Source organism: Leptonychotes weddellii, chromosome 9, assembly GCF_054177405.1.
Source record: "Leptonychotes weddellii isolate Sample4059 chromosome 9, ASM5417740v2, whole genome shotgun sequence".
In the NCBI taxonomy this organism is placed as follows: domain Eukaryota; kingdom Metazoa; phylum Chordata; class Mammalia; order Carnivora; family Phocidae; genus Leptonychotes; species Leptonychotes weddellii.
In genome coordinates, this window is record NC_138377.1 from 32,357,556 (window position 1) to 32,369,319 (window position 11,764).

At 40.7% G+C, this 11,764-nt stretch overlaps 1 protein-coding gene across 2 annotated transcripts; it reads right to left on the minus strand.

The window, feature by feature from the left end:
* Positions 1-336: 336 nt before the first annotated feature.
* On the minus strand, positions 337-10,697 carry AKAP5 (A-kinase anchoring protein 5). Of its 2 annotated transcripts, none has more exons than XM_081830408.1 (2): positions 9,969-10,697; positions 337-6,223 (listed from the first exon to the last, which is right to left on the minus strand). In XM_081830408.1, exon 2 carries the CDS (start codon positions 5,961-5,963, stop codon positions 4,674-4,676), a length of 1,290 nt encoding a protein of 429 aa, XP_081686534.1. In that variant the 5' UTR covers positions 5,964-6,223; positions 9,969-10,697; the 3' UTR covers positions 337-4,673. The 2 variants fall into 2 exon arrangements, with proteins under 2 accessions (XP_081686534.1, XP_006738689.1); XM_006738626.3 differs by lacking the exon at positions 9,969-10,697 and adding an exon at positions 8,919-9,101.
* Positions 10,698-11,764: the final 1,067 nt, after the last annotated feature.

Sequence of the window (11,764 nt, forward strand, 5' to 3'; positions counted from 1 at the left end):
AATGTAGAAAAGGCAACTAATGAATATAGCAAGAGATGATGAAACAAGTACACTTTTGTCAAATTTACAGATGGCATCAAAGTCAGATATGCCCTTTAGATGGATAGAGAGTTCACTGAAATTGAGTTCCCGTTCAAGGTGTTTGTGTTTCTCTCTGCTGGAGGTGGGCTCTTTTAGGCTTGTCATTGTAAAGTCTGTCCACCTCCCAATCAGCAGAGCACAACTCTTGGTAGTGCTAACTCAACAGTTCCATCAGTGTGATCTTTATACTTTTAGGAAATAAACATAATATACTACCTTTCTCTTAAGAGATGTAAATAAAATAAACATGAGCCACTATAACATTTATTCTATATTAAGAGTCATACATATATTAATTCAGGTTGAAACCTTTTTCTACAGAGTATTTCTTAAATATTAGCATCTGAACCACAGTCCTATAGTACTGATTTTAACGAGAAATTACAATATGGAATTTTTACTTTCATAATAGCTCATCCACTTAACATTTTTACAGACAAAGAACTACTATAAATATGTAACATTATGCAGGCTTTTTTTCTGCACCTGTTCACAAATCATAATGAATATAACTGTTTAAATATTTAGAAATGGAATGCTTTCAAACTGTCCCTGTATTTAGATGACCACCTCCCCACACTGGACAAATTAACCACGTTCTCTTTATTCTCTTGTCTATGGCACTCATGATGTTCCTTGCCTGTGGCTCTTTGCCTTAATCCCTGTCCCAGTTCCTCTGGTTGCTGTTCCCTAGCTTGAGCTTTTGGAGGGCTGGGAGCCTGTCTCCTTTACAGCGTTGGGCATATGTTATACCCAACACATGTTGAACCAAACTGAATTTAATCAGGACATCTAAATTTTATGTAGCTTCCTTCTGTTTAATTTTTGTAACTAAATAAGGATTACAAGAACTTTTTTTCAAAAATGTACCACAAAATGTACTATTGACTGAAATTTTGAATTCTGTATAATAAGAAACTTTATGTTACACAATAAAACATCACAGGAATTTGAACCTAAAGAACCTGAAACCATAAACAAGGACTTTTAAAAAACATAGAAATGGCAGGCAGAAAAGTCAACCCCTGATGTACTGAGAGTATCAGATGAAATTAGAAGACTTCACATATCTGAATAAAGTTAACATTAAAAGGATCTTTCTAAAGCCTAACAATTATTTAAAAAATTCTGCTCTACCCCCCCACCCCCTGCAAATTAACTCTTTAACCATAAAAAATAAGGCAACTTGTCACTGTAAAGTCTGTCCAATCCCCAGTCAGCAGAGCACATTGATGAAGTTAACTCTGGATTGCATGCAGAAGCCAGATTTGGCTGGTGCCCTCCCATGACCCACATCTCTAACTTGACCTTTAGCAGTATGGCTTTTCACAGACACTGGTGAAATAAGATTATCTCTCAGAAATAAATCAGAGAGTTTCTTAGATTCCACTAAATAGTAGACCAATTAAGATCGTCACAAACTTCGTGCTGTCAAATGCATTACCTTGAAAGAAAATTATGCAGACAGCTTTTCTGAAGAATCCCATTTGTGCCACATGCTTATTATTCTTTCAGGTGGAGGTGGTGTCAGGGAACATAATTTCTGTTTGAAAGTTCTTTTGTTTTCTGCTATCTTTACTTAAATGTTACCCAGTACTATTTTTATATCCTATAAAGTACTTTGAGAAAATGTTAAGTGAATAGTGCTACATAAAATAGAAGAGGGTTTTCATATTCACTGGGTTGTAAAGCAAAGTGAATAATACTTGACTCTTAAAAGGGAGAAGATAATATGCTGAAAAAATTAACAAGTATCCAATAAACCAACCCACCTTGTAAAATTCTGAGTTCAAAGGGAAACTGAATCCCAGCTAATTAATAAAATGTTCATTAAAAGCAGCATTTATCACAGCAAATGTAAATGAAAATGTGCTATTATTAAATTGTCTTCTAAATGATCATTTTAATCACGTCAAATGTAGGTATGAACTGAATAGGGACCTATTTATATACATTTAATGTCTTGCATATAAGGTCCAATTGCTTAAAATAAATACTATTGAAATGAAACATATTTTATAAGAGACTTCCAAGTTATCTGATCCCTGCTTATTTCTATAACAAAACAATTTGGATCATCTTAGAATTCATTTTAATAGGATTTGGCCATGTGGCAGGTATACTCAGATTGAGACCAATTAATTTCTGGATTCATTTTTCAGACTGGAACCCTATTTATTTAATTCACCAGATATTCTCAATAGAAAAGATTAAGGAGGAACCACTTAAGAATGGATGCAGGTAGAGTACACATCTTATCACAAAAACAATCAATTATAATACATTCTAACCAAAAATATATATCAAACCATAGTAGGGAAAAAAAAAAAGTAGAAACCCAGGACTAGAGAAGTGTTATTTTCTTAACAAAAATAATTGGTTACACATATTTACCTCATACCTGTTTTTAAAACTCCCAAATATGCCTAAGCCTTCCAAAATATTTTCAATCACTTGTAGGTGTTATACTTTGTGTTCATTCATTAGAGATTACTAAAAAACCTAGCAATGCAAGTATATATTGGCTTGAGCTATTCTTGCAATAAATGAAGACAGGATTCCTTAAAACACTGTAAAATGCACCAACTTTGATCAGATTTTTAAAAATTGTTTACTTCTAAATATGATATGATATTCGCTGGTAGCCATCCAAGTCCATTAGCACCACATATAGTGAATTAAAAAGAGTATTTTTAGGGAGAATGACTTAGCAGTCTTTTTTTAATGTTTAAAAATTGTACAACTAAAAGAAATTCATTTCTTGGGTCATATGTTTTGAAAATCCACTTTTGTGTTGCTAAATTGAAGGATTTTTGTGGGTTTCTCCTCTCAAGATTACAGGCATGAAGGTAAGAAAGTCTGGGGGAATAATTTTGCACTTCAGCAAAGAATCTTGCTAATAATATCCATTATTTGGTTCAGTTCCAGTGTCAGATTAGGTTTTTCTGCCAGAGGTCTCAAGATGTACTCACAGCAAGAAACAAAGAAGGTTCTATAGGACAAATTAGCACATACTTTCTATACGTAAGCCATAAATAATGCAAGAAGTCACCAGATCATTTACACTCATCTAAAGTACACTCTTTTCTCCAAGAATGTACAAATCCTCTTTAACAAATACTTTGCAACTCGAGTGGAAAGCTCTTTATACTTCATCTACTGTCAGAGTAACGCTGTCCCTCAGTTTAGTCAGTGGGGACTATACAATTTGGACCTTTACCTGTGAGGTAGGGAAGTGTGTTGCAGTATTATGGCCATTTCACACAAGGAAAGATTGAAATGGAATTACTTTTTCAAAAAATATGGCAATTATTGATGAGATCGACAATTTAAATAACCAGATAAAATGCAGATAAGCCCTTCTCGTTACATTGAGTTCATTTTTTTTTTTTTTTTGGTAAGGGATTAGCTGGATTGAACATACTGATGAAAAAGTTAATTTTCAAAATCCATGTAAAGTGTTTGTTACTAGTGCCTCTTGACACAGGCACAATGAGAATACAGACATTTAAAATACAATGTGCTTTAGCAATAACTTTTCACTTTCTATTCAACCATGAACTTGGCTCATTCTTGATCAAAAGTGAGTAATATGTTCAGTAAGTTATTACGATTTCCTGGGACTTTTACTGCCAGGCTGGCTGTGAATTCCCTCTTTGGGGGGAGGTGGAGGAAAGTGGTCTCTAGAGGCACAATCCTGCAAGATGAGTCCTACGTTTTCTGTGATCATTTGTTACTTGGGCAGTTTGCCTTCTCCTGGATGCAACACAGTATTTCACTCTTCTTGTTTTTGCTGTTGCTGTTGTTTAGTTTTTTGGGTTTTGTTTCTCACTTTTCAGCAGATGCCCCCATGCAGAAATGGGTTTAGACAGGTCTGTTTGAGGCAGAAAAAAGATGGACAGGGAAAATGCATTGCCTATTTCCACACCCTTGCACTTGGTAATTATTTGCCTATTTGAAATAAATTGTGAATGGCTTTTGTACGATATTTAAGCAAGACGAGAAAAACATTCATGTTTAATTCAAATATGCACATTCTGCTGAAATTAGGAAAAGGCAATATTTTTTTTTTGAGGTAAGACTACTGCCTATGAGTGTAACAACTGTAAATCACACATTCACAAAAACAGCTCACCTTATTCACCATTTTAAACAAAAAAGTGCACTGTAAAAAATTTTTTTTGAAAATCGAACGTGATGTTAACCTATACACAGGATTGAACTATCAAAAGGAAACCAGGCTTTGTGACATCAGAGAATATTAAAGAGTTTCTGGCATACCATAAGTGCTCAATAAATACAGCTTCCTCCCCCCAAGCACCCCAACTTCCACATGTCATTTTAGCAATTCCCTGTATGTCACTTGCGTTGCGATCTGCACTACCTTCCTCCAAAATCCAGAAATGACTGCATTTCAATGGTAGGAGAGTTTTATAAACTAAATTTTTAGCACTTCAGGGCTGGAACTGTACCTGTAAATTCCATGGATGATAAACCTCTCATTTGTAACTGAATAAGAAATGCCACAAATATGCAAAATAATTTAACATGAAGCTTTTTTTTTTTTTTCCTTCCATGATCTGGAAATTAAGTCACTGTAGAAGATTGTTCATTTTATTATCATCAGAGGCCATTTCATTAACCAGCTGTTCTATAGACAATTGGATAGCATTCTTGACAAGAGAAGAAGCTGTTTCTATTAAGAGTGTTTCATATTGTTCTGAAGTTCTACCCTCAAAACCACTATCATTAGCAAAAACCCCTACTTGCTCATTTTCAATTGAAATTAAGAATTGCTTAGGGACATTTTTAGATTTCTTAACATCAAATTCACTGATTTCAGTGTCTGTAATAATAATAGCAATTGGCTCCATTCTTTTGCTTTCTTCTGGTTTGGGTTTCTCTGCAGTGACCTCATTTTCTCTCAGCTCTGATTCCTGGCTCAATTCAGTATCTTTCTGCTCACTCTCTTCAGCTACAATCTCTCTACTTTCATGCTCTTCCCAATTTGGTCCACTTGCTAGGATATTGCTTCTGGCTTCTTCCACAATTTGCTGATCTGGGATGGCAGGTGAGGGAGGAACATCAGAAACCACTGGTGGCTGATGTTCTGTTTCTGAAGTTTCAAGTGGGCTTGCTTGCTGGGATTGGACACTTTGTTTTTCCTCAGTCATTTCAGTATCTCTTTCAAGGATTAGTGTTCCTGGGTGAATGGCAGAATGCCCCGTATCTAACCCAAGTTCTACTGAAATCACTTTTTCTCCAGCTGTAGTTGTGCTGTTGCTCACATTTGGTTCACAGACCTCATCACCCACTTTCCGTGAGACATCTTTACTTATATCCTGGGGCAACTTGGTCTTTATTGCCTGGTCATCTGATTGGGCTGGAGCTTTTGTATCCAAATGTTCAGCCTCTCCCTGGACTCTGATGCTGCAGTCTGAGTCTTCTATAATTTTGGAATGATTACTTCGTTTCTCTCCTTTTGAGAATTTTATGCAGGGAATCTTAAGTCCGGATTTTGCCTTTTTCTTAGAAAGATCAGCATCCTCAGCACTGATTTCAGGTTGCACTTTGGCCTCAAAGGGCTTTTGCTGCTTTGAAGATTCTGACCTTTTCCTGCGTGTTACAAGACGTTTGATTGAGGCCCAGGCCCCCCCTGGGGGCCGTGGCTGCTCAGAAGCTCCTGCTTCTGGGGGACACTTTCTTGCTGTACCAGCAGCTTCAGAGCTAGCTTTGGGCTTCATTGCTTTGCTTGCTTTCTTTCTTCTCTTGAAGCAAAGCATCGATGCTCTTTCCTCCTGCCTCTCATCTTGAGGACTAACTTCTGTGGGTCTCTTCTCATCCTTGCTTTCAACTTGAATTTCGGAAACTGTGGTTTCCATTTTTATATCACACTCGTTCTTTCTCTAGAAAACTATATTCTCTCTTCCTTAGCAGCCTTTAGGACAAAAAGGTGGGCAAAAATATACTAAGTAATATTTCTTCCAGATGTATTCACTCCTTTTGTCTTACTCCATACAGTTGTTTTAGGTGGTTTCTCTGGTGTATAATTCTTGGTTTCTCTCTTACTTGTAATTTCTCTCTTTAATTTCTTCATGAAAGCCCTTTACTGGATAGATTTTTGTTTTATTTAAGGATCAACCTGATGAGAGAAAAAAGAGTGGTATTTTATTTCACCATCAGCCTATCGTTTCCTATAGAAATATTTCAGTTGAATGTATATGATTCTACCAGGCACGTTTCCCATCTAATAATCTTCTGAAATGACTGGAGAATAAAAAGTACCAAAGAGATTACAATGTGAATCTATTCTGCTCTGTTCTCTTTGTTAAAACTTCAACTTGGATTATTTGCAGATCTGATATCAATTCTTTCGTTGTGCTATCTTTATGGATGTTTATGACTCAAATCCAAGTTAACAGATGACAATAACAAAACAATGAAGGGCAAAGTGATAAGAAAGCTAGGGTGATTTTTATTACATGCAATAAAGAATTCTGCAGCTGCAAAGGATTTTAGAGATCATTCAAGTCCAGCCAGATGAAGAAAATGAGCTCCAGAGTGGGTAGTTGGAGTGCCGAAAGCCATACCGTTAGATAAGGTCATAGCCAGAGTTAGAACTGAAGACTCTGACTCTCCAATGTTCTTTCCATTATACCATAAGGTTTCTGTTCTAAAAATGTATGTTCCATCGGAGAGGTGCTACTTTTCATACACACTCTTGGGAAATTTAACATCACTGTCATTCTCCCCTCTTAAATTTAGTTATATAATTTTGACATTTTTCCCCCTAAGTATCTACTGTTCAAATGTTTTCCATCATGAGCACATAGTCAAAGGTCAGTAAGAGTGAATGATAATAATAGCTGACATTTATTGAGCAACTCTGTGCTTTAGGATACGCTAAGCCCTTTTACATACATCTCTAATCTTCCCCACATTACAAAATGAGTAGGTGGTGGTATCACTATCTACAGAGGAAGAAACTGAGGCATAGGAAGTTGAACAATCTGCCCGAGATTACACAGCTAGTAGGTAACAGAGATCAGATTCAACCAGATTGCCTGTTTCTGAAGCCCATGCTCGGAAGGTGGGCATTAGAGTTTTATCCGAAAGATGAATTGTTTGGAGATACTAATCTGCGCTAGATTCACTAGTCAAAAAACTTTTAATTGTTTTATTTAACCATAAGTCAGCCCATCAATTCATAATTGAACCAAGACTAGACTGAATTCTTGCTATTTTAAAATCAAGCTTTTTAAAAAATTTTTTTCTAAAGATTTTATTTATTTGACAGAGAGAGACACAGCGAGAGAGGGAACACAAGCAGGGGGAGGGGCAGAGGGAGAAGCAGGCTTCCCGCGGAGCCGGGAGCCCGATGCGGGGCTCGATCCCAGGACCCCGGGATCATGACCTGAGCCGAAGGCAGACACCCAATGACTGAGCCACCCGGGCGCCCCAAGCTTTTGAAATTCTTTATATTTTGTTTTCTTGGTTCTGGAACTAATTTGAAAGCCAAATATAATTGATAGGCTATGCAATTGGCAAACTGATTAGTTATATATAAACATAAAATTAATCCACAGAATAGTATGACAGCACCAATGAACACAGATGTGAGGTGATGATCTGACAAAAGCTGTATTAATTTTTGTTGATGGATGTCCTAAAATAAGCAAGGGAACTCTTTCCTTGTACTGTTTTTCTGTAAATCCTTCAGCACTGATGGTTTATTTGGGTAGCTCTTGAGTCTATGAACCACAAAAGGAACTGGAACTCAGGAAATCAGTTTATGATCTAAGTAAATATTCCCTTAGGTTGGGAGTTACATACTCTATGTCCCTGACAGAAAGACAAAGTCATCCTAGAACAGCGATGGAACTAAAATATAAACACTGTGCAGTGTCCCTCCTCACGCAATGCTTCCATAAGCCCTAGAACCACAGCTGACTACAGCTCTCTTTAAGTCCTCTCACGTCTTGGAGATCTCAGCACCTGAGAGTTTTTACCAACCAGAGGATGTACAACAGAAGTACTGAAATTAGATCATGTTTAAGATGGTACGATTTGAAGTTAACCTGGATTGCCCAAAGACAACTGCCCGTGAAGCTCACTTGAATGTATATTACAGTAGAAATCAAACAAATACCCAAATAAAAGCCTAACTGAAATGGGGAAAATGCAATCTGGAGACGCTCAGACTTTGCAGAATGTTAGTGTGCAAACGATTCTCCTTAACCTGCAGGGTACTTTTATCGCCGGGGTAATCTTCAAGTCCCCGTTGTCATTTCCTGACAGAATCGCAAGTCTAACGCCACTTTTCCCCTTGAGCAGAGAAGCCGGAGGCCAAGAGCAAGCCCTTCGGGGGGAAAGCTGTGACTCCCTCTCAGGGCCGGTGCGGACCCCCGACCCGCCACCCGGAGGAAGGCGGCTCGTTCCGACTGGATGCGCCCCGCGGCCGGAGCCGGAGCGCAGGACCAAGTCCTCAAAAAGGGAAGTGCCGGGGGCGTGGAACAGAGAGCCCAGCTTCAGGCTATCGGCACAATTATAATGGCCAGGAACCCGAAATCACAGTTCCCTCAAATAAGGGTAAGGACGGAAGAGCGGTACCCGCAACCCATGCGGCCAGAATGAGCTGAGGGTGGGCGGGCACAGCTGACGAGGATCGCGCTGGCTGGAGGCTCCGGCGGACAAACGACCCCTCCCGGTTCTTACCCCGGCCGGGACTGCGGGTGTCCAGCGGGGACCTTCCGCCCACCCCGCCGCGCAGGCGGCCAGCGGACCTGACACTGGCCCCGACCCCGGTCCCCGCCACCCCCTCGCCCTCCTTCACTTACCGACGGCGCCGGGGTTCCCGGCGACCCTGCTGCCGAAGTCGGGGGGGCCGCTCGCGGGGCCGGGCGCCCGGGCGGCGGGGAAGCCCGGCTCGCACCAGCAGCGAGCAGCCCTCTGCCGTGGGACCGCAGCTCGCGGCGCCCCCTCCCCAGAGCGCGGGGAGCGACAGCCCGCGGCTCCAATGCGCGCCCGGAGGGCGGGGCCAGGGCGCGGGGCGGGCGGCGGGGGCGCGGGCGCGGGGGCTCCGCCTGCGAGCGGCTTGCCCCGCGGCGTGGGAGCGCACCTGGCCCCCGCGGCCGCCCCCCAGCCCCCGCGCGAGTCCCCGCGGCGGCAGATGGGGTGGGGACGGGGGAGTGAGCCCCGCATTTTCTGAGACGCAAAGTAGCAACATTTGGTTTTAAATGAGGGGCACTTCCATTTAAGCACTCCCCCCCCACACACACCGAGTATTTAAAGACACGGCGGATATTACATTTAAAAAGTAGGGTTAAAAACTGCAGAGTGAAAGCTTGTTTGGGGAAAAAAATTACATATATGAATTGAAACAGAAAAAAAAACTTTCCTAGGAGTGACTTTGGGTGTAATGGTGTTGTTATGGTTCATTGCTAAATACTCTCGAGAGGCCCAAGACCGCAGACCCTTGTCTCCCTAGGCTAGGCGGCAGGTAGAGGTGATCCGATATGCGTGCGAAGGAGGTCAGAAGGGCACAGGAACCCAGCCCCATCCTTTACACCTTATGTATTTCCAATGGCTGCTTAATCTTGTCCCTCTCAGTTAAGCGGGGCTGGGGAACGGGAGATGGCTTCCCTCACAATTCCAGTCCCAATCAGAGCAAAGGGCACAGGCAACATCTACCCTCCAGCCTGACTGGATGGCTAGGTTGCATATTTTCATACATTTTCTGGGTCTTTATCTAAACAAGTTGCTAGCCTTAGTGAAAAGCACCGCAAGCATTTATTTTATTTGTACACATAACGCACTGGTTTCATTAACCAATGAAAGGTGTTCCTGTGAGAGCTTAGGTGACATGCTACGGATTTAACATTACCTACCGAGGCATTGCTGGGAGTTCCAGCTGTGAGGTCCTCCCGAGGGTTGGCTCCTCCTGGGCCCTCCCAGGTGTACCATCCAGATGAAGACCCTATTAAGGTGGAGTAAAGAATTACTGAAAAGCAGTTGTACTTACCTCCTTTCTTTGATAGGATCATGATCTTTAGGGAAGTCAATCTCAGTTATCTGCTTTTGGATGTTTTTCCAGGAATATATTTTACCTTTGTAAGATTCTGTAGCTCTCACTGAGACTTAAGAAAGAACCATTAGGACACAATAGCAAAGCTGAATCTAAGTTGTCAGGGTCTTAAATTTACAGGTAAAATTAGAGACAAGAGCTGTAAAACAGGAAAATTCCTAAGCATCTGCCTTAGTTGTAATTAAGAATTCAGTCTATCTTTGTGCAGTCAGCAAACACCAGTCTGTGAAAATGTATTTATATCCCCAGATGGGCTGCTAACCCTGCTTACTGACACTTTTGAACTTTAAACAAGCCAAAAGAAATCCATGCCACTCATTACTAATTGAGATGCTATTACTCGCTGAGACCCAACTTTTCCCAAATCTACTAGATCTAGGTGTTTGCAACAATTTCAAGCAAAAATAAGATGAGCTTGGGGTGCCTGGGTGGCTCAGTCATTAAGCGTCTGCCTTCTGCTCAGGTCATGATCCCAGGGTCCTAGGATCCAGCCCCGCTTCAGGTCGGGCTCCATGCTCTGCGGGAACCCTGCTTCTCCCTCTCTCACTCCCCCTGCTTGTGTTCCCTCTCTCACTGTGTCTCTGTCAAATAAATAAATAAAATCTTAAAAAAAAAAAGATGAGCTTATCCAGATGAAGACAGGGTAGAACAGCTGTCTTATTAGAAGGAGGTGGAAGTGAGACAAGGGATAGGTTAAAACAATAAAGGCCCCCTAAATGACTTGTAGATCTTACTCCACTTTTCTTAAAAAAAGGGGGGGTACTAATGAAAGGGAACTGAAGGGCGGTAAGAGGTAAATTGATTTTGTATTTGAAGGGAAGATTTTTTTAAAGGTGTATTTCAAAAAACTCATCCCCAACCTCCACCACACACACACACACACACACACTCACACACTCACAAAGAATATAGTACTATAAATGAAATACTGCACTGTGATTTTTCTTTAGGATGACTAGAATCTGATGCCACATCTGAGTTTTAAGAAATGTATCCAGTACTTCATGCATGAAAGAAACCTGTCATCCCTGAACTCACTAAAGTGACAGTAAGCTATTACCCATATCACTGTCTGCTACTCCATTAGTAGCTGTTGATTATATAATGAGAAGCAGGCTATAAATATATTTCTCCAATCTGATGAGAAATTATTCTACCTACAGCTTATCTTGTTAATATCACCAGACACAGTGTGCCAATAGAATAGCTTGCATATTTGTCTGAACTCATATTTATCTAATCTCAACTGATCATAGCATTTCTCCATCTTGGTCCCCATCCACCCATGGCCTGGGCCTATAGCTACCAAAAAAGATTTATAACTCCTTAGGAATAATTCTTACATTTTAGAAACCTTCTGGGAATAAGCCTTCCATCCCCTTCCCTGGTGCACCATTAAATGAACCTGTGGCTTGTTTTCTGGTATTCTGATCTGTTTCTAGGCACCATCAGGGTTGTACCAGTGAACACAAACAGTAGTTCTGTTGTAATCTGCTTTGCTTGATGGCACACAAATGCTGCCTCTTCTGAATTAGGAGTATACATACATCTTTGGTGCATGGCAAGTCTCTGAAGTGCAGAATAGAGGGTCCAATCTGT